Source organism: Porites lutea, chromosome 5 (genome assembly GCF_958299795.1).
Source record: "Porites lutea chromosome 5, jaPorLute2.1, whole genome shotgun sequence".
Lineage (NCBI taxonomy): Eukaryota > Metazoa > Cnidaria > Anthozoa > Scleractinia > Poritidae > Porites > Porites lutea.
Genome location: NC_133205.1, coordinates 45,776,199 through 45,799,894, shown reverse-complemented (window position 1 = coordinate 45,799,894; position 23,696 = coordinate 45,776,199). Strand labels below are relative to the sequence as shown.

The 23,696-nt window shown below is 38.6% G+C and overlaps 1 protein-coding gene and 1 pseudogene across 1 annotated transcript in view; one reads left to right on the top strand and one right to left on the bottom strand.

Moving 5' to 3' along the window:
* LOC140938449 (uncharacterized) overlaps positions 1-23,696 on the top strand; it is a 127,712-nt pseudogene that overhangs the window by 77,221 nt on the left and 26,795 nt on the right.
* Positions 1,695-23,696, bottom strand: part of LOC140938795 (contactin-5-like) — a 47,702-nt gene continuing 25,700 nt past the window's right edge. Inside the window, exons 9-19 of the mRNA XM_073388323.1 lie at positions 21,526-21,786; positions 20,176-20,460; positions 19,582-19,881; positions 19,373-19,443; positions 18,798-19,026; positions 17,014-17,310; positions 15,183-15,461; positions 7,227-7,445; positions 5,225-5,288; positions 3,575-4,414; positions 1,695-2,382 (exon numbers count right to left, since the gene is read on the bottom strand). Of these exons, the coding sequence (XP_073244424.1) occupies positions 1,773-2,382; positions 3,575-4,414; positions 5,225-5,288; positions 7,227-7,445; positions 15,183-15,461; positions 17,014-17,310; positions 18,798-19,026; positions 19,373-19,443; positions 19,582-19,881; positions 20,176-20,460; positions 21,526-21,786 (3,455 nt within the window). The 3' untranslated portion in view covers positions 1,695-1,772. The remainder of the gene's footprint in view (positions 2,383-3,574; positions 4,415-5,224; positions 5,289-7,226; positions 7,446-15,182; positions 15,462-17,013; positions 17,311-18,797; positions 19,027-19,372; positions 19,444-19,581; positions 19,882-20,175; positions 20,461-21,525; positions 21,787-23,696) is intronic.

Genomic DNA, 23,696 nt, shown 5'->3' with positions numbered 1-23,696 from the left:
CTCGACCTCGAATCACTTTTGAAACAAAACGAACAACACATGTTAACGCAAGTAAATAAACAGCTCTCCTTTTCCTCCCTTTGATTAAATGTTATGGTATGTTACTTTACCGTTGAAATCCCTAGTTAAGAATATGTTACCAAAAACAGGATATTTTATTCCACAAAAAAATTAGCCTGAATTTCAGACGAGTACTTCGAGTCGTTTTCTCCTCTCAGCAACGTCTGAATCGACCGGTCGTTAATGCCGTCCAGCGATGTCACTACCCGAAAAGCAGGTAGTGATTTTGATTGGATGGTTGATTGTCCAAACGTTCGCATAATTGTGTATAATTATGAGAAACTTAAGTGGGATTGTCATTTGATATTCATCGGATCGCACGCCTGGCATGCTTGCGTGGAGTTCAAAAATTTCGACAACCTTTATCGTAAACAGCAAAATTGCCATTGTCTTCGAAACTATGAGTTGTTTAATTGAACTACGAGTAAAGAATCATTGGTAGTCTTTGCACTAGAGCCTAAATAAGAAATATTTCAAGACAAGTAAATTTTAATTACTTCAAGTAAAATAAAGCTTCACATACAACCGATTCTTTTCTACTCCAGGTTATCTTCCCACGCAACAAAATTACGATTGATTGACATGTCTCGCCTTTCTCAAAGCTCAAGAAACCGCAAAACCGCAAATCAGCTAAGTCGGTCATAAGGATGGTTTTCAAGTCGCTTGAAACTTTCTTGAATCGTTTCAACCTCCCGACTTTAATGAGATGGAAACCAAAGCTACTTGAGATTTTACTTAAGCCTTCACACACGAATTTTTGGTTAAGTAAAACTTAGCGGCTCTTAAGTCTTACTTAACAGCCTAGTGTAAAGACAACCATTGAGGAGAGTCGGTCGGTTTTTCATTTAGAGCGGCTTTGTGGTTTCGTCAGTGAATTTGTGTATGCAAAGTCTTCTGAGATTGAAGTTTCTACATGTATAAGCTTAATGCGACCTTCTTGTCATTTGCACCGTCAAGTGTAATGATTCTGTAAGCTTTATTTCTTGTTTTCTTTCTTCTTCGTTAAGGATTTTCAATTAAAGCGACGTTTTGTGTTTTTGAAGTGTCCTCGTGTGCATTTGAGCTTATTTCATTGCTTGATTGCAGTCGAGTTTGATTATTGAATTACAACAGATTCGTTCAGAGTACCGCATACAGTTGACAGTTTAAACGTTAAACATGAATTATAGTCAAAAAGGGCAAGCAATTCTGTATCATGTAGACATTTACAAACGATTTTTCTTTGTTTGCCAGTTGAAAATCGTGTTTACTTTTGGATGAATTAAAGCAAAGGAGTGGTGACGTCACTGGACGGTATAAGTATAAAAACGACTCGAAGTAATCGTCTGAAATTCAGGCTACACACAAGTAATCATCTAATCTGGGTCTCCGATTTAGTGTCCTTTGTTCGTATTAGAGAGGAAGGAAAGTTATAAAAGAAAGTTTTTTGTAAAAGGGACAGTAAGAATTTTGTCGAAACAGAGAAAATTCTTCCTTCCGAATAGTGGTGTCCTTTTGGATAGTCTGGACTGTAATCATAACCTTTTTTTTATGACAATTCAGCTGAGTCGATCATGAAAACGAAACAGCCGAAAGTTTCTACGATTTGTGCCCCTGATGAAGAATTTCGTAGCAAAGTAACGGTAAGTTTGAAGAACTGTCTCCCTACTTTATTCGTAACCACTTTCATGTTTTAGGCTACTGAAAACATCAGTTTTCAGATCTGTATTAAACTAAAACATCAATATCGTGGAATCCAGGTCGTGACATTCCAGTGTGAACGGGCCAGGATTCTTACTGGGCTCAGGTGCCGATTGTTCATTGAAAAGAAGACTGTTAAGCACTTCATCAAAATCTTGGATGGTATTATCTTCAGCACTGGGAGGATTTTCAATCTCCTTGACCTCCATAACAACAGCTTCATCTTCAGGTTTGTCCATGACTCCGTAAGTATTGAAATTATTTGGAATAACATTGGAAATCTTGAGCTCTTCTTCTGGACCAGCGCTATATTCAACAGGCTCTTGCGTTGGTGGCAGGCTGGAAAGAGGGGTGATTCCGGCATCGATTTCCTCCAAACTGGAGTAGGGTTCATCATAAAAACTGTCTGCAGAGCCTACTGAGAATTTTTTGTTTCTTAGAGTGTACGGTGAAGGTGGAGGTGGATCCTGAACTGTTTCTGATATTGGCTGATGCTTCAAATTCATGAGAGGGGTGTGCGTTCCACAGCTGTTCAGATCAGATACAATCGTGCCACTAGACAAGGAGCTTGCTCCAGAACTCCTGGCATCGTGCTGATCAACTGCTGCGTTTTCCGAGAATTTGGGTTTCGATTCAGTTTCACTAGGGTAAAAAGAAAAGGTCAAAATTCGATAAGTCACGTCACGGTCAGTGAGTCTGTCAGTCCGTCAGAGCGCTTGCTGACAAGCGCGCGCAAAACACAATGCACATTCTCGTACAATACACGCACGCAGACAAATGAAAGTTCAGTGCAAGCAGGTAAACTAAAATAACCTGCAGGCAGGTAAATTCCAGGATAGTAGGCGCAAGTAGACAAATTTATAGTTAATACATACAGACAGACAAATCCACGGACAATACATGCAGGTGGACAAATTCTCTCACATTGACAATGGCAAATTCTCGTACAATGACATGCAGACAGACAGACACACGTGCAATGCTATGCAGAAAGACAAACAAACGCACGTACAATGTCATACGAGCAGGCAAATTCACATACCCTGACATGCAAGCAAATATATTGAATTCACGTACAATATACGCAGGCATAATTGCAAGTGACATGCAGGCAGACAAATTCACATACAATGACCTGCTAGCAGATAAATACACGTAAAGCACATCAACCTAGACAATACACGCAAGCCAACGAATAGAGCGTGGTGGGTAATAAAGGCAACCAAACAAATCCTCTCTCAGACACGTTTTATTAATTAAAATTTCATTTTCGTAAATTCAGTTAAACCCTGCACGAAATACTTCACAACTTGACGAAGTTTACGTACAATTTGTTTAAAAAAATTGACATTGTAGGAAATTTACAACCCACGAAAACAAAAAACTGCATTTCATAGTTTGGTAAAATCTTAGCACACATTATACGAAGCGTGAAACAAAGAGCAAATAGGCCACAAACAACAGCAAACCATGACAATGACACACGTTTGAAATTCGTTATTTCGGTAACCAGTTACCAAATATAGCAATAGAAGCAGATTACTTAAAACGTTTTTAAAAATCCCTAAACAACGCAATTATTAATACTCTCACTTTTGGAAAGCTCACGATAAATTTTGCTGCTATATAGACTTGAAGCCCATACGTCTCCAGGGAAATAAACAAACAAAAGAAATCCTTGTCAACTTCATTTAACTCTTACGATCTATATTTCTGAGACAGGGACCAAGCATAAATTTGCTATTCTATTGTATTGTATTGCAGCGGCGAAAGTTTTCAATACTACTTTGGCGTGAAAAATAACACGCTAGTTTTGTTCTGACCAATGACTTACAAGTTAGTTCTTTCATCGTAAACAAGCACAGGATCATGACTTATCTCTCCTTTTTGACCGGATTCTTTGTTTCCTTGTGGGTCACGAGAAGTCTTCCTTAATGTTTTCTTGCTTTTATCAGTCTCTCCGTCCTTAAGTGAAACTGGTTCCTGCTTTATCGACTGACGGCTGTCAGTGCCAATTGATGTCGAGGTATCTTTCTTACGAAACGCTTTCTTCTTGCTTTTGTCCACTTTTGCGTACAACTCTTCCAGATTTTCCGGATAGGAAGAACCTGGCTTTACTGTACTTTTCGCGAGGTGTTGATTCAACTCCTCATCAGAATCATATCCACGATTTTCTATTCCTGAAATATCCTGTTCTTGAAAACCCTCGAACCGCGTGACCCCGTCACCATGATCGACATCTTTTGAGTCATGGGCGGCTTTAAAGAGCTGATTTGTAAAAGATTTCCGACTTACTGGCAATGTTGCAGCATCAGTAAGGTTTTCTTGTTTCTCTAAGTCAGTTTCCCTCTCTTCGGTGGGAAAAGAACGGAACTCTACCGGGGGAAGAGGTCCGAAGCTCGAAAATCCCCCTCCAAGCTCCTCTACAGAAGCATAGGGCTGACTGCCCTGAGAGTCGACAGAAATCCTCTTGTTGGGTAAGTTAACCAACGGCGGGCGACTTGATGTTCGTACACCTGTGGAATCCGCTGAATTTGCGAATTGTGGGTTCTCATTGACCGCTGAACAGGTTGACCGAGGTGAAGCTACACTGGTATCCCAGTCAGAATCAAAGGAGTCGCTGGAATAGTTGGTATCGGCTACACTTGGCTCTTCATGTAAGTCAAGCCGTGGTCTAATAACAATAAAAACATTCCATTTGTTTAACCGTCATTTTGATTACATGCAGTAGATCTTAACTTTACATATTTTGAATTTATTTTTAGGGAGTTAAGTTACTTTTTTTAATTAAACATGGCTTTAACCCATCATACCTTAACAGCTTCATGTACTTTAAAATGAAAATTTCTTTTCAATTTTTACCTCCAAAAGAAGACTACTCCTATTTATTGTTATACGTTACTTCCGTGTCGTTCTGTTCAGTGCAACTGTTATAATGGCAAAGATCTGAATGTATTATTACCAAACTGCCTACGCTATTTCATTCATTTGCGTCACTTTTTAAAGCGAGTTAAACAGTTTAGGAAAAAAGGACCGATTTCCAAGTTTACTGATTTATTACCGACTTTATATAATATTTCAACCACTATTTAGAACAGGGCTACTATCTTGAAATAGTATGTTTCGTTGCGTTTTAGTTACCTTGATAGTTTACGTCGATTGAACAGAGGAGAATGATCCTGTGAGTTTATTGTAGCGACCAATCACATCTGAACAACTTTACAACCAATGAAAGGAGTTAGTTTACATAATTGATTTAAAATGTTGTTAAGTTCTATTATGCGAGCAGTATAGCTTGGTAAGTGTTTTTAATAAAAGACGACATTTAAATAATCAACCATGGGAGCATTTGAATTTAGGGTTTAGAAAGAAGGGTCCTCTTCTTGTAAGTGCGTTCGTTTGGCAGAAGTCTAACTAAAATTGTGTCAAAGAATTAATGGTTTCTAACAAAATGTACACGTGACCTGGGGCTGGCTTCACTCACCTCTCCATTTCAAATGCAGGATCTCTGAAATCACGAGGTTTTCTCGCTCTTGCATAAGACATAGCTAACGATTAAAACAACAACAACAATTACGTTACCCATACCGTAACATAAGTCGCCACTGAAACACGAGGTAAAGACAATGAAAGACAGAAATGGATTTAATAAGGACTAACCCTGCTCCTAAAGATAAAGCTGCTATAAAAGAATGCAGTGTTCGTAGAATCAAGACAGTAACCTTCAATTCTTAATGAACATTCTTAATTTTTAATGAGCATTTATATTTTTTGGTGATAAAAGAGCTAATAGGAAGTCATACACTGGTTGTACAGTCTCGAGTTTTGAGAGCAGTTACAGAAATATCAACCTTTTACATTGCGTCAAAAATTTCGTATGTTGGGAACTCAATTGCCCTCTTCTTTGGTAATGACTTGGTGAAAATGTGGCTTGATTAAGCGCGATTCGTTTGCTTGTTTCCGCTTGTTTTTTCAATTACCGACCTTTAGCAGATCCACACAAGCTAATTTATAAGAACGAAAAAGAACAAACATTCTGAAGCACTACATAAAGAGAATCCTTAGATTTATACTTGGAGATTACTCGTCTCCATACAACCTTCTCCTTTCAAAAGTCAACTCTACTTCGTTGCGTAACAAACGCGTTCAGAATTCCCTCATATTGTTATATAAATAGAGAATACTTCATGGAAAGTGCTGGCGTACGGTATTTACGCACGAGTTGTTGACGTATCAGAAATTGAACGAGTGAGCGCAGCGAACGAGTAAGATTTCTGATACAAAAATAACGAGTGCGTAAATACCGTACAAAGCACTTTCCATGTGGTATTGTGTTTATTATATACATACTGAGACATCATCATTTTGGCGGCTTTTTTATTTTAAATCTTTCAAAAATGCTAAAATTTGCCGCTACACACTTACCGCAAAATGACAACGAAAACGAAGTATCAGCTTTTTAGTAAAAACGTTCGTTAAAAACATAAATGACGGTGAGGATATGAGGTAATCCAAGAACCATAAGTAATCTCAACTGTTTGTTCTCAATGCACAATTGAAAATGAGTGAATTTAAGTAAAATGGCCAGTTTCAATATAAACTTAAGCTTAAATGAAAGGCAAAGTAGCTCCGACAAAAAGCACAACAAAAGCTTACGTCTCGTTCTGTTTATCCCTTTCCGCTGTTGTTTCACGAGCTCTCTACCGTTTTCTTTATCGACAGTGAAACAAACGAAACTATTCCCACTCCATTTCCGAAATGTTTATCACTTTTTTAGCGAGAAAAACTCTTTGAGTAAAACTTTTCTCGTTGAATGTGTGCGAAGCGGCGCTGCAAGCTGCAATAAAAGGCGGCAATTTTGGCGCGAAACCCACACACCTCTGTGCCTTCTGATTGGACGTATCATTTTTCTCACACGTGAAAAAACATCGTTCGCGATTCTGATTGGACGTATCATTTTTTTTCACGTGTGAAAACCATCGTTCGCTCCTCTGATTGGCTAGAACTAATTTGCGTACGAAAATTTACATAGTTTTTTGGTGAGTATTTCTCAGTATGTATATAATAAGAGTTTGTTTTTCACTCATTTTCCTGCTTATATGTTTTTAACTCCGGTCATCTTCCTATGATCTTCATGGCAACTACATCCTTTTGACTTGGTAAACCTAAAACAACTACCTATGGTCTTAACTCCTTTTCTCACTTTTCAGTGGAATGCACTGCCTGACTTTTTTCACACTAGTTGTACTACTTGTCCTTAAAATTGTAAAAAATTATCTCTTATGTGCTTTTTTAATTATTGTTTTGTTATTATTCATAATGTATTTGATGTATTTTTATGTGGTGTCAACTCGAAGATATTAGCTCGCTAGCCTCTCTAAAATTCGAGTGAAAATAAAGTTTGTTATGTTATAACATTTTTTTCAAAATGCCTTAAATAAAAGTTCTTGCTCTAAGTTCTATCCTAAAAAGGAAAGATAATGTACCTTTTCCTTGTTTCCATCGCTTAATGCCAAGAAAATATACAGCAACCACAACGATAAACAGGACAATAAACGCCAGACAGACAATTATGATGATCATATGCTCCTCATTTATTCCACCTGTCCTCTTCTCCGTCCCCGCAGGGACCCCCACAGTTGTTAAGTCTTCAGTAACAGTGCTTTCTGAAGTAGTTATCATGGTAATTGGCGGCGGAAGATGGCCTGTGTTTGAAACATAGCAATAAAAGTTTAATTCTACAAATGTATAGATGATGTCATAAGTATGGAACGCTTTTACTTAAACTTTCATTTGTTTGTTCATAAAGATGCTTCGCATTTGTATCCACCTTGACACTAATTTTTACCAAAACTAAATCATGATATACTTTCATAAGGTAAATGCGTTAAATGATAAACAGACAAAGGGAGGATATTTGCTACGGCGCGCATCCCGTCATCATGCAACAACAATTTGTGGTAAAGGGAATGATTGATCGATTGACGTTGGAGTTGCGTTTATGGTGTGGAGGGGCTACTTCCAACAACCTTTCATCGAAAGCATCAATAGCTCCAGTTTGCCCTTTGGCAAGGCATAGCATCCAGAAGCCACCCCAACCAGGGTCATGGTCTCTGAGCATCGGCCATTGAAAGACAATATGAACTGTCCGAGCTGGCCCTTTTATCTATCTCCGCCTTATTTCCTTGACGCTGCTTTCATCGAACATGGTCGAATAGTTAATTGTGGAGGGCCATGTCAAACTAACCGTGCTGAAAAAAATCGCTAACTATCAGTATAGCACTAACCCCAGTGTAAGCGCCAGGAATGTTTTCCGTTACCTTTATAGTATTTTTATGTTCGCTGCGTTCTTAGTTATTTTCGTGTTGGCGCCTTTAGTGCTGTTGTTTGGTTAATTAGTTTTTCATTGTTCGCGTAGCTTTGTCCTTCGTGTTAGGATTTTTCTGCATATTGTATATTTAGCTTTTATTGTAATTTTTCGCGTCAGTTCTTCGTTTAGCTGCGCTTGGTCCGGTTTACAGTTTAATGTTTGGGTTTGCTCGTCCTAGTTTTTCGTCCTTATCTCGCTATCGTCTTGTAAGTATCTCGTTTGTTTCATTCGCATTTCTAGATTGCCTTATTGCTTTCGTTCAGTTTGTAGGTTGTTTTATCTTGACTTTGTCTTTGTTTAATTGTTATTTTTCAGTACCGCTATACTTCGCTGTACTTCGTTATACTTCACATCGGTTCACTTGTTTCCCTGCACCAGTTGTAAAAGTTCTAGAATAAAGTTTGTGTGTTAAAAACTATGGCCTAGTTCAGACGCCGTACTTTTCATGTGCCGAACCTAACTGAATAAGTTCGACTTTGGAGCGACACTGGCGCGACATCTGATTCAGACGGCGTACCGTGTGTCGAACCTAAGTTAAGTTCGACAAAAGTTCGACAGACTCTGTCGAACTTAACGCTTTTGCCGCACCAAACTAAAACTGCCGTACCAAACTGATTCAGACGCCGCTCTTTTGCCGTACTTAATTCATCAATTAGGTTCGGCACATGAGTGGAGCGGCGTCTGAACCGGACCTATAGCGCGTAAAGGCTGCGACTATACCCAGGACACAAGCACTAATTAGTATGCTTTATTCGTGAACAAAAACAATTATAGCGATGGGACAGGATTAACGGTTAGAGTGGTGTTGTTCGATTATAACAAAGCTTTTGATGAGGCTGATCGTACAATCCTCGATAGGAAACTGGCATCTCTAGAAATCCCACATAGCGTCACCTGCTGGATTGTCGACACTTTTGAAAGGTTATAAACAAAGGTTCAAATACAGAAGGAGTTAGTAGACCAGAATGGAGTGAGGTACTGGCCGGAGTCCCACAGGGGACTAAACTGGGACAATGATTAATCACTCTCAAGATAGATGATTGCAGCGCCAACAACATGGATCTCTGGAACTATTTTGACGGCACTCACTATAATCGCCAAACCTGTCGACAAGATTAAAGTAGGCAAGATCCAGGACGCTGTAAATGACTTAGTTGCTAAGTCTAAGGTAAAAAAAGTTCGTAGTAAACGAGAGAAAGCTTACAGAAATACGGACATCGTTTGCCAGGACCGATCCCACCTTTTGGAAGTTTCCGCCTGTAATTCTCAATGAAAAAGCAACTGACGTTGTGTCTACCGTAAAGTGGCTCGACCTGTAAAGTTGCCGAGTTTTCAAAAAATGTGTCAGCTGGTTATACTTTCTTAGAAAGTTAATATGGGAACATATCGCGTTCAAAGATCTGGTGACATTTTACACCACCTTTATCTGCCTTTTAACGAGATACTCATGCGCAGTTTTTCACCATGGGCTTCCTGTGTATCTTCCTGATTGGCTCGAATGTCTGCAAGATAATTTACCCTCTTGTGTCCTGTAAGGATACTTGTAAGCCAAAAACTTAAGTAGCCTCGCAGATTGCCGAAGTGCTATATCACCTAAGCTGTTCGCCGAAACAGATAACTAGATAAATTGTTAATCAGTAACTGACACACCAGGCAGTCGATAAACTAAATTACACATTAACTACATGAAAAAACAAATAAAAAGTATACGCTGAACAACTATACACTATAATTAGTAGTATAGGAGGGATGAAATTAACCCCTTTTTTGCGCAGGAATCTCATTAGCGTGCGCAGGAATACATTAACTAGGTGACGTCATAACCTTTTGTCTTGATCTCATGAATAAAATGCGCAGGAATCTCATTAACTTGCGGTGGAATCTCATTAAGTATATCCAGTTTGACGGGTTTATCAATGATGTCATGTTCTATTTTTATCTTGTGGCGGTCATGGTTGGTATAACCGGTTTGACAGGTTTTAGTTATTTTTGGAAGATGATGTCATATGTATTTCCGAGGTACTATGATGTCATAGTTGTTAACTCAAGTCCACGAGTTATCGGAAATAGAACGAAAAATTTAGAATTTATTGTTGATTTTCAAGGGCAGATCGGGCAGAAAGGGCACCTTTTTAGCCTGTGTTTTTTCCCTGGGCGCGCGTGGAGATCTCGCGTGTAAGCGTGCGCGTCGAGTCAGGAAACAGGAATCTCATTAAGATAAGGTCATGTGCTATTTTTAGTTGGTTTAGGATTTCTAGTTACTTTAAGGTCGATAAACGTCTTCGTTTTCGATTGGTTAGTTAGAAAATAAGAAACGTTTTTATTGGTTAATTCATACTGTCTGAGGAGCAAAGTCAAACTTGCCTGTGACTTAAAATCACGGAGGCGTAATGTAATTATGCAAGTCCTATTTCCTGCTGCTGTGATTGTCCTAGTTCCGGTTCACTGACTTTTGGCGGGCAAATCGTGCATATTAATGAGGGCGAAGACAAACTATCTCTTGTCCTATTTGCTGCTGCTGTGATTGTCCTAGTTCCCGTTCACTGATTTTTGGCGGGCAAATCGTGCATATTAATGAGGGAAAAGGCAAAACAAATTAGCTCTACAGGAAAGACCCAAGGGAGAGAATCTTGACGTATTATTATAAAACAAATAACTTAACAAGGATCAATTAAAACACGCGACTCATAATTGCTAGCAATAAAACCACAAGAGAGATACCGTTTTAAAAACTTTCTTAATAACAAAAAGAGTCAAATACACAGCGATTTGAAAGGAAAAGGGATGAAAATTAATCCATTGACTGACTATTACAAATCAGTTTTTTCTGTTCCAAAATAATCCTTCCGTGACTACACAATTTTCCTATGGCCTCTAAGACAAGAGTTCGACTTTCTTTGTTTCTTACACTTTGTCTTGTTCTTTGTAGTTCGTCTTTTAGCTTTTGCTTTAAAAGAAGCTTCATTTCTTCGTGACCTTGACAGTTCGTACACTGTTTCTTGTGTCTGCACTGGATTGCGAGTACTTGTTGAGTGATTTTTTCCGGAATTATCCGCTTCACTTTCGTAAACGACGACTTTAACTTTAGGTTGTAGTTTCGCCTCTTGTAAATACTGTCTTCGCTGTATGTGGTCTAACTGATGAACATCCGCGAGATGGTTAGCTAATCTGACAAGGTACTTCGCCCCGCACGATGAAATCGGACAGTTTCTGCAAACTCTCTTGTAAACCATGTTGACAGTTCGATGACTGAATACAAATGACATCTTTTTCGCAAATAGTCAGGTTATATATAGTGTCAGAAAGGCCAAACACAGGCCAGAAAGGCCATAACCAGGCCTGAAAGGCCAAAACCAGGCCAAAAGGGACAAAAGGAGACAAACGGGCCATTTCTAGTCATATGTCTTTACTTTTTCTCAGACACACGCGTGGGTGTCGCGCATCGCTAGTCACGCAACAGCTCTCAACATTGGAATCATCGTCTTTATTAAGTGTAATCACAAATAACAGTGCCTAATTAAAAAAGTTTTGACCGTGAATTAGTAATTGGTATTTCAAATTTCAGATTTTTTAATTTATTGTACAAGTCTACTATTATTGTTATTATTTTCAAGTCAGCAATACAACACTCTTAAAGTTTGGTTGTTTACAGTTTTTATAGAAACGCAACAACACAAAGGTCTAGGAAAAATAATTCTATAACATTCATAGTTGGACTAGTCTTCATCTTGTGGAATGGGCTGCTGTTGATACAGTCGATTGAGTAAGAATTTTCGCTTATCGATCGCTAGTTCTGTCGATTCCAACCAATCAAATCCTTCTGTGTCTTTAAGCTCTTTTTGAGTTTCCATCACTTTTTTGAAGGTCCATTAGGGGTCAATGTAGGGTCGATGTAGGGTCGATGTGGGGTCGATGTAGGGTCGATGTAGGGTCGGTGTGGGGTCGATGTAGGGTCGATGTGGGGCCGATGTGGGGTCGATGTAGGGTCGATGTGGGGTCGATGTGAGGTCGATGTGGGGTCGATGAGGGTTCGATGTAAGATCGATTATTATTTACGAAGGAGAATGCTTAGTAGCCCCGCCTTCACCTATTTTCTATAAAAGAGGCGCGTTGCTCTCTGAAGTTTAGCTTCCTATCAGAACGCGTGCGGTTCAAACCAAAGATGACGAGCACAGGCTATACCTTATACCTTCAACAAGGTGCTGGAAAATATGAAGACAGCGAAGAAAGCGATTTCTCCCAAGAAAGCGAAAACTCTAGCCAAGGAACGGACTCTTCCCAAGAAGAGGAAACAGAAACTTTAGAGCCTTGGTCACGCTTTCTTGGTGAAGCCGAGAAACGCCATGAGACCCAGCTCAACGAATTGATCAATGAGTACGAAGGGGACGGAGATTCAGAAAATGTGGCCCGCGTGAAAGCCGAGAACGCTCTTCTTCCTGTTTACAGAAAAGAGCTAAGAAAAGTACTCTTAGAGAATCTACAGTGGATGCGTGCAATGAAAAAAGATCCCACCTTCAAAAAAGTGATGGAAACTCAAAAAGAACTTAAAGACACAGAAGGATTTGATTGGTTGGAATCGACAGAACTAGCGATCGATAAGCGAAAATTCTTACTCAATCGACTGTATCAACAGCAGCCCATTCCACAAGATGAAGACTAGTCCAACTATGAATGTTATAGAATTATTTTTCCTAGACCTTTGTGTTGTTGCGTTTCAATAAAAACTGTAAACAACCAAACTTTAAGAGTGTTGTATTGCTGACTTGAAAATAATAACAATAATAGTAGACTTGTACAATAAATTAAAAAATCTGAAATTTGAAATACCAATTACTAATTCACGGTCAAAACTTTTTTAATTAGGCACTGTTATTTGTGATTACACTTAATAAAGATGATGATTCCAATGTTGAGAGCTGTTGCGTGACTAGCGATGCGCGACACCCACGCGTGTGTCTGAGAAAAAGTAAAGACATATGACTAGAAATGGCCCGTTTGTCTCCTTTTGTCCCTTTTGGCCTGGTTTTGGCCTTTCAGGCCTGGTTATGGCCTTTCTGGCCTGTGTTTGGCCTTTCTGACACTATATATAACCTGACTATTTGCGAAAAAGATGTCATTTGTATTCAGTCATCGAACTGTCAACATGGTTTACAAGAGAGTTTGCAGAAACTGTCCGATTTCATCGTGCGGGGCGAAGTACCTTGTCAGATTAGCTAACCATCTCGCGGATGTTCATCAGTTAGACCACATACAGCGAAGACAGTATTTACAAGAGGCGAAACTACAACCTAAAGTTAAAGTCGTCGTTTACGAAAGTGAAGCGGATAATTCCGGAAAAAATCACTCAACAAGTACTCGCAATCCAGTGCAGACACAAGAAACAGTGTACGAACTGTCAAGGTCACGAAGAAATGAAGCTTCTTTTAAAGCAAAAGCTAAAAGACGAACTACAAAGAACAAGACAAAGTGCAAGAAACAAAGAAAGTCGAACTCTTGTCTTAGAGGCCATAGGAAAATTGTGTAGTCACGGAAGGATTATTTTGGAACAGAAAAAACTGATTTGTAATAGTCAGTCAATGGATTAATTTTCATCCCTTTTCCTTTCAAATCGCTGTGTATTTGACTCTTTTTGTTATTAATAAAGTTTTTAAAACGGTATCTCTCTTGTGGTTTTATTGCTAGCAATTATGAGTCGCGTGTTTTAATTGATCCTTGTTAAGTTATTTGTTTTATAATAATACGTCAAGATTCTCTCCCTTGGGTCTTTCCTGTAGAGCTAATTTGTTTTGCCTTTTCCCTCATTAATATGCACGATTTGCCCGCCAAAAATCAGTGAACGGGAACTAGGACAATCACAGCAGCAGCAAATAGGACAAGAGCTAGTTTGTCTTCGCCCTCATTAATATGCACGATTTGCCCGCCAAAAGTCAGTGAACCGGAACTAGGACAATCACAGCAGCAGGAAATAGGACTTGCATAATTACATTACGCCTCCGTGATTTTAAGTCACAGGCAAGTTTGACTTTGCTCCTCAGACAGTATGAATTAACCAATAAAAACGTTTCTTATTTTCTAACCAATCGAAAACGAAGACGTTTATCGACCTTAAAGTAACTAGAAATCCTAAACCAACTAAAAATAGCACATGACCTTATCTTAATGAGATTCCTGTTTCCTGACTCGACGCGCACGACTTACACGCGAGATCTCCACGCGCGCCCAGGGAAAAAACACAGGCTAAAAAGGTGCCCTTTCTGCCCTTTCTGCCCGATCTGCCCTTGAAAATCAACAATAAATTCTAAATTTTTCGTTCTATTTCCGATAACTCGTGGACTTGAGTTAACAACTATGACATCATAGTACCCCGGAAATACATATGACATCATCTTCCAAAAATAACTAAAACCTGTCAAACCGGTTATACCAACCATGACCGCCACAAGATAAAAATAGAACATGACATCATTGATAAACCCGTCAAACTGGATATACTTAATGAGATTCCACTGCAAGTTAATGAGATTCCTGCGCATTTAATTCATGAGATCAAGACAAAAGGTTATGACGTCACCTAGTTAATGTATTCCTGCGCACGCTAATGAGATTCCTGCGCAAAAAAGGGGTTAATTTCATCCCTCGTATACTACTATAATTAGCAATCAAATAAGCTACGACATTTTCTACCTCCGCCGAACACATATACACTCTCCGGTGTGCTTATAGAGAACGCCTACATAAAATAAAACGAACAGAATGAAGAATTGTTTGAAACGTAGTCATTGTAAATAGGACAATGGCCAATCGAATTTTAGTTTTAAATACGTTAAAAAATATACTTGCCAAAAAGAAAAATAACCGATCGAATTTTGAATCGCATACTCATCATAGTTTTTCATGTGTTATTTTCTTAATGCTTGTTCAGTAAGAAGATACCTATTTTACCAATTCATTTACATTTCCTGCTTTATATTTGAATTTTGTAAAGTTTTAACATAGTTTAGTCTAGTAAACTTGATAAACTATCTATCTGTATCTTTCAATTGATTGCCTGATTAATTTTTCGGATACTTACGAGTTCGAGCGAGCACAGATGTCCCTTGTCCGCCAAATCCTTTACTTGTTCTTGCCGTCACAAAGATTGAATAGGTTGTATTTGGAATCAAGTTTTGGATGCTTGCTGTCAATTTGTTACTTTCTGTTGTTTTGCTGCCGGATAATTTGCCGCCAGTACTGTTGTATATGATCATATATTCCAAAATTTGACCGTTTGGTTTGTTTGGAGGACTCCATCTGACCGTTATAGCATCGTAAGTTGCAGCTGTTACTGTGACGTCGTCAATTTCACCAGGAACTGAGAGTAAAAGAAATGTTCGCTGTGTTATGTTTTTTAACATAACAATCTGTTTTGCTTGTTGTCTGAAAAGTCATTATTATTCATTCAAAATATTTCTCTGTATTTGATTAGTTTAATTTCCCCTACTATAATTCTTCTAACGAGCTATCGTTGACAAAGTATGGAAGACGCTTGCCGGTATCCATAAAAGTTAAGTTATGTTTACGGACAGACAGCGGCGACGAGGCCGCTTAGCTTTTTTGTAAGTGTACGCAGAGCTGGAGAAAATGTGACATATACCAAAATACGTTACGTTTGTTGTGTTAACATTCATGTTATAATGGGTTTGTTGCGTCAACATACCTCATATTTTGCATTTGTCTTGTAAACATGCATATTATAATGGGTTTGTTGCGTTAACATACATCATATTTTGCGTTTGTTGTGTTAACATGCATATTATATTGGGTTTGTTGCGTTAACATACATCATATCTTGTGTTTGTTGTGTTAACATGCATATTATTAATAATGGTTTTTTTTGCGTTAACATACATCGTATTTTGCGTTTATTGTGCTAATATGCATATTATATTGGGTTTGTTGCGTTAACATACATCATATTTTGCGTTTGTTGTGTTAACATTCATAATAATTATAATGAGTTGCGTTAACATACATCATATTATATGGAGGAGAGTGTTTTACTGGGAACTAAACCACTCGTAGATTCCACACGCTACTTCATCCGGGACCCGAGTGGCGTATTTTCCGTATGTCACCTTTGTGAGTGTCGTATCGTTCAATGACGTCACGATTCCCGCCTTTTGCTTTTGTTGAATTGGTTTCTCCATATAATAAAAAGAACATTACACGTTGGCTCCAAGATATGAATTTTATGTTCTCGTGGCAAGAACAATATCTCACTCGTTCGCTTCGCTCACTCGTGAGACATTGTTCTTGCCACTCGAACATAAAATTCATATCTTCTCGCCACCGTGTAATATCCTCTATATATGTTGCGTTTGCGTTAACACACATAATATGTTGCGTTTGAGTTAAAGTAAATGATAAATATATTCTTTGCTGTGTTGAAATACATGATAATATATTGTTCTTGTTGTGTTAACAGAAACTCAAACGCTTTAAGGGAACCTCCTCTGCTATAGTGAACTTACAATAAATTAATCTTTAGAAAGTCGATACAAATGAAATCAGATTTTAGTACACAAAAAAAGGACGCTAGATTTAAGAGCTAAAATAATAGTTCAGCATATTTCAATTTATTAATGTTCCTTCCATTCCTCAGTCCAAGAATGAGAAAAAAATTCATTTTCAAAAATACACAGTATAGGCTCCCTCTAATGCAGTCAATTGAACTAATTAGGGTTTGCCTAAGTGTAAGAATCTGTGAACTTTATCTTTGATTCGCACCTTTTGTTTTTGTAGGTTCTATCGTGTTGACTTCTTTGTTTACGTCACTAGTGAGTTTTACAGGTTCTTACGCCGAGCATGAGCCACTAATTCAGCAAGTGAATGAAGAAACAAATGCAGTAGATCAATAGACATACTTCCTTCCTGTGAGAATATTCGCTTCAGTTGACTGTGCTGTCCTTGACCTGCGCTTGTGTAAGCGGCCACCTTGAATGAATACTCAGTAAATACAGTCAAGTTGATAAACCTGACCGTGGAGTTAGAAGTATTCAAAGACAAATATCCTTCTTCTGGTAGTAAATTGGTCTCCCTGTAAAACACAGTATACCCGCGGATGACACCATTTTGCTCTGCTGGTACTGGTGGAGTTATAAAGACCACGATGCTATGCTGGCTGTCGGATACAAGAGTAACATTTGATGGCGGACCGGGTGCTATAAAATAAAGGTTGGCAAGGTGTGAGTGTCATACGCAAAGGTTACAAACATACGTACATACTGATACATACATAAGTTTATTGCGCTCCCTGAAAGGGTACAAAAATAGGTAGTTGGAGATTAACAAAGCAAGACTTGTGAAAGAAAGGAAAAATGGTATTAAGGATAAAAGTTATATTAAGAAAACTACATATAATATGTCTAACATTTAAACTTTGTACAATTCGTCTAAAAATTCAGTAGACTGTCGGTTTAAAAACGGTTCAAATAATTTTCTTTTAAAAGCCTTTGATGAGGTAATAGTTCTCAAACGAACGGGAACAGTTCAAGGTTTTGCTCCTCGGAAAGCAAATGACCTCGGCCACTAGAAAGCCCACAATATGCAGATTGAGGTCATTATTAACGACAGATCGAAGTTGTCTATTGTGGACCTGCGATCTATATAGAAACTTGTCGTTAAAATAATCGGGTACTTGATGGTTCTGACATTTATGCACCATGACAGCAGTATTTAATAGCAGTTTGTCTTCGATGCAGAGCCAACGAAGTGATTTGAGGCCCTGAGAAATATGATCGAATTTCCTCAGGCCAAGGACAATTTTTCCTGCAAAGTTCTGGACCAGTTGTAGTATTTTTTTGTTTGATTTTGATGTGTTACCCCAAACTGTCGGATAGTAAAAGAGTTTAGTGAATAGAAAGGCATTAATTATAAGAAGTAACGGTTTTGAATCTAACAAAAGCTTGATCCTGTTAATTTGAACAAGTTAGTAAACAAAGCTCGAGACTAACTTTGATACGTGTTCGGTATGGCGAAGAGTCTGATCGATGTAAACGCCCAGGTCTTTGGCTACAGGTACAGGCCTTATCTCCTTACCAAGAATACAGATAGAGAAACGTGGCAAATTACGCAAGAGTTGAGGAACACCGATGACCAAAAGTTTTGTCTTTGCAGGATTGATCAAAAGAGAATTCTCGCAACACCACTTAGTTATTTCTAAAAGGCCTAGATTTAATGCGACACATGCATCGGTAATATCACCAGGGGGAAGAGACAAGCCATAGATCGTCAACATACCCTGTAAACAGTACTGGATCTTTAAGGTACTCCAAAATTCACAGGTAGTGTGTCGGACGTAGCATCCTCGATCCTAACGAATTGACCGCGTGGGGTAAAATCGCTTTCAAACCAGGTCACAGTAGACGTGGAGAAACTGATGATGTGGAGAGTTTCATAAGTAGGCGCCCAAGCAGAATGCTGTCAGATGCCTTCGACATGTCTAACTACACTATCAATGAGATTTTCTTCTCGTCCATATTGTTTAAAATGTCCTCAGAAAAGTGAAGTAAGGCTGTCTGGGTAGAGTGGGCTTGACGATTTCCGCTTTGACACTTCGAGATCTTTCCTGATCGTTCTTGTTCAAAAAATCAACAAATTGACGAAGGTTCATATTTTACAAAAGGAAAAGCTGAGAAACGTAACTTACCAGCTTCTAAAGTCCTGACTTGCTTGTAAGGGCTCTTGGGACCGAGCTGAACCGTAACGGCTTGAACGCTTACATTGTAATTTGTCCACGCAAACAGCCCACTTACTGTAAGATTGTCTGCCGTGCCTGCGGATACGTTTCTGGAGTCTGAAACTCTGTGTGGACCTGTCGCTTTCATAATTACCACATATTGCCTGACATTACCGTTAGCCAAGTGTGGAGGAACAAGCTGTAGACAAAAGGACAAACGCGGAATGTTTCAAGAAACAGAATAAACAGCACTGTAATTCGCTCATTGTTGATAACTAAACGCGGAACTGGTTAATTAATCATCCAGGGCAACAAAAAAGTAGTTTCGACACTTGTGACTTAAGGTGGAAATTAGGATTTGATGGAGCAGCTATCATAGGGCGCACCAAGTTTGCAAACTTGGAGTACTTCAAAATAATTAACAGGTAACATGTATCATATAAGGAGAGGCCCCCAAAACGCAGTAAACCTTTTTTTCATAATAGTTTTAAGCAGATATGAAAGTCACCCATGCTTTAAACAGAAGTATGTTTTAATTAATTTACCTTCCAATGAACTAAAATGGAATCCGACGACAATGCTTGAAGCTGGACTTCTTTAGGAGCTACAGAGGGAGCTGCGAGATAAACAGTAAACAGACAAAGAGTTACAGTGAAACTAAAAAGGGAATGGAAATAGCAATAACTGATTACATTGTTATACACAACAACGTAATCTCAGCCTGATCTTAAGAAATAACGACTGGCGGGAGTACCTGACTCAAGTGTGATAGCCTCAGCTACTGATGAAAAGTTACCCCACATTCCCTCTAGAGTGGCTGCACGAATCCTCAACTGATAACTAGTAAACGCTTTCAGGCTGTCAATCAAGGCCTCGAGTTCTTGAAGTTCATTTGCTAATAAAACTTTACTAGTGACGTCATTACTGCCGACAGCAGTGTACTGAATTTCGTACAAGGTGATCTGTCCATAAGGCTTGGCAGGGATGATCCAGGTTACACTAACTGCAGTCGCATTCCAAGGTTTTGCTGTTAAGTTTCTTGGAGACGAAGGGGCTAAAATGGAACAGGAATAGTTATTCAACACTCCTGTCATCGCTATAAGTAATAGGAAAAGTCATGGTTCCCATAAGCTTAGAAGTGGTAATAATCGGTGATTCCCAGTGAACAACAACAACAGCTGCGACAAAAACCACCGGTTAGTATAAAGCCAGAAAATTATAGTAATATTAAAATGAGTCCTCGACTCTTGAATCAATACTACGGAAACTAGGCAACAAAATAACTAAATAAATAAACCTCACTAAATGGTTTAAAGTACTTGTACATGTTATATTCCGATCGACTTACCATCTTGTAAGGTGGTGTTGCTTGTATTTGCGCCAGGACTTACGCCAATGGCGTTACGCGCTGATATCCGGAACAGGTAAGTCGTGTACGGATCCAGATTTCTCACAGTGTATGACATCACCAACAGGTTTTCAGCCAACACGATATAAACCTCATTCAACTTCTTCATTTCAACTTTGTAACCAGTAATAGAGCTGTGTCCATCAAAACCTGGTTTCCATGACAACTGAATGGCAGTAGAGGACTGGGGGATGGCTGAGATTATGATTGGAGAACTGGGTGTCACTATGAAATAACCAGTAAACAAAACAATAATAATAAGTACTAGTTTGGTTTACAAAAACAATATGTTCTGCTTATGCCTTCGTTCTTGCGTTGCACGTATTAAGGGACGCCATCTTATTGCACTAGCAAAAGCACCAGGCGAATATTTTACGCTAACATTATGCTTGAGTGGTTCGAAAAAAACCAGTCAGACTGCTTCCAAGTCAAGTCAAGTCAATTTTTATTTAAACTCATACAGAATAATAATTAATACAAATTACTGCTTTAAAATATAAAATCGAGAGATTGAGAGGGAAAAGAAATTTTCAGTTATAGGTTCATTGTGCAGAGTTTGGGACACCTAAATAGCTCGTGGAACTAACCGAGTAGGTGACCCAAACAAGAATATGAGTAGAAGGAATATAGATACAAAATAAGTGTTTTAGATAAGAAGTATTACTTCATTAATTAAATAGTAGTTAAAGATAATATAATCCGTCCGTAAAACATTAGGAATCAATAACAGTATTATAATCATCAATCATAGATCAATCATCAATTCTTCAAGCCTCTGTTTCAAAGCGAAGGTGAGTGAGAAGCCATCGATATGAAAATTTTTTTTTTTTTAATTATTTTCATGCAAATAATAAAACTCATTTTTACAAGAAAGATTTCGCACTCTTCCTCGTTTTGAAGGCGAGAGGTTTTGGAAATCGGAAGTAACGTGTTTGTTTTTTTGTACAGAATACAGTTAACACGGTTTGGTAGCACAGAACCATCAAAGTCGCACCGAACAAGTTCTTCTTTTTAAACATAGTTAAGTATGCTTCAAACAAAATTTTATTTAATCACGTAGTACCCAGGGGCACGTAAGTTAAAATGCAATTCGTCGATGAAATTACATATAAATATCACATGATTAATATGATGGACAGCTATGGACGACGTGTTAACGTACTATCAAGAGATCAGTATTTATTTCAAGAATTTCTTTAAAATCAGAATCAATAAGAAAGAAACCCAACATAATTGTACATTAGACAGTTAAGAACGCGTGATTATCGAAGGAGGAAAGCTGTAGCTAACCTTGTACAGTTAGGTTTGCATGTTTTGATGATACACCAGCAGCATTAAAAGCAACACAAGAGTACATCCCACCGTTGGCTTGAACTACGTCAACGATTACAAACGTACTGTTTGCCACATGCTGGACACGTGATAGCATCGCATCCTTTCTTTGCCACGTGACCGTTGGCTGAGGAATACCAGTGGCTGCACACAGCAGTGTGGCATTCATTCCCGAACCAATGAGCCTGGGAACATTAAATAACGTGATATTTGGAGCAACTGAAAGCAGGAACAAAAAGATAATAATATTAAAATACAATCAAATCTTAAGGGATCTACATCCTACTCAGACATAGACACAGACAAGAGGAAATCAATGACCAAGCACTCCTCTCCTCTCCAAGTGGACGGACCGTCCAGGGAGAGAGAAGGGGGCGGAGGGCTAGAAATTGGACATTTAAGTAATGCAGTCCCTGGCTTTCTGAGAGGAAAATAAGAAGACCTAATTTACCATAAGCCATGTATAAAGCACAATTAAAATACTTAACAAGTTTTTTTATTTAATGATCGCGATTGTCTTATCTCCAGAAGGGGAAAGCTTTTCCACAGCACCGCTTCACCATAATATAGGGGTTTCTTTTGTAAACAACCAGTAAAAAACTGTTTCTTGGGTACCAGGAAATTTTTTTGAGAACGTCTGCGTGGGAGGATACAAGCCGGAGCCACGAGGAACAACCCACTTGTACGGATCGCTGCCATTTACGACATTTACCGCTTGTGAACTTTGACATTTTTCATCGGATTACATGGTAGGAAAGTAGGTAGGTAATACTTAATTTAAAAATTGAAATCCAGGGGGAAACAACAACATCTTGCTGGTTTCTGAATGGAAGTTGAGTTGACGCATCAAAGCCGTTAAGATTGGGACTAAAGTCCATAAAATTTGCTTAGGTTGAAAGAGTGAACTATTTACAACGCTACAAAAATTAAAAAAGAAAAAATCCAAAAATTTATGACACTAAATCATCATCAGAGTGACGTTTGGAGTTTTTCTCTTTTAAATACATATTTTTAGCCTTGTAAATGTTTACTTTTTATTAGGACTAATATTAAATAACATTTTTTAACTTTATGCCTGTCATGTAAAATTTTAAATTTCAGAGGAATTAAGAAAACACGTAAAATCGTCATGCGTAAGATTTCATTCGGTGAAATTTGTAGCTTTTGAAGTTCGTTTTCTTGGGCTTCCATAAGAACCTGTTCTCTAGAGTTACTTCATATAACTGATTACATTTATAGCCCTCGAAAAATGTAAAAAAGAATGCAATATGCTTGACATTATTCTGGTACAAGATTGAAAAATAAAATTACTCAATTTCCCAATGGCTCCATCTTAAGTTGCCGCGGGTGGGGCTGACACTTTGTATTATATACATAAAAAAGGACTTGGCATAGCGCCATCTAGCATCAAGTGTATCCGAAGAAAGAGAGTTAATTAGATCAACCGTGAGTACCTGATAACTGGCACCTGGGACATCCGTAGCAGCACGTGACCGAAATCTTTCCAGCTTATTTTTCAATAATTTCCTCCAAGTGCCCCACATAGGGGAAAAGTATTCAAAATATGGCTGTTGTAGGCCCTTGTAAACCAGAGTAGCTACAGGAGCAAAGTTCTCCATACGCCTTATGGCTCCTATACCCTTTCTAACCTTCTTACAGATCACGTCGACATGACAATCCCAGCTAAGTTTTTCATTTGTCTAGACTCCTGGCCAATTATGTGCACTGTGTTAGGAGGTTCACACTCCTACGAACAGTCCTTTTCACGCGCCACCGGTTTGTTATGTAACCTTTTGTATGACCATATATGGACATTAGGAAAAAAGCACATGCTGCGGTTTTGTAGAGTTTGTTTTTCGTTATTGTTGCCACAGGTAGCCCAAGCTCGAAATATGAGCATCGGCGAACATCGGCATTGTTGCGTAACATTCGAAATATAAGGATTTGTATGGGAATAGCCTGTGTACAGACGTCCGCCCTCCCTCAGAAAAAAAATTGGGATTTTTTTTCCGAGGGAGGGGGGACGTCTGTACACAGGCTATTCCCATACAAATCCTTATATTTCGAATGTAACGCACTATGCCGATGTTCGCCGATGCTCACATTTCGAGCTTGGGCTACCTGTGGTG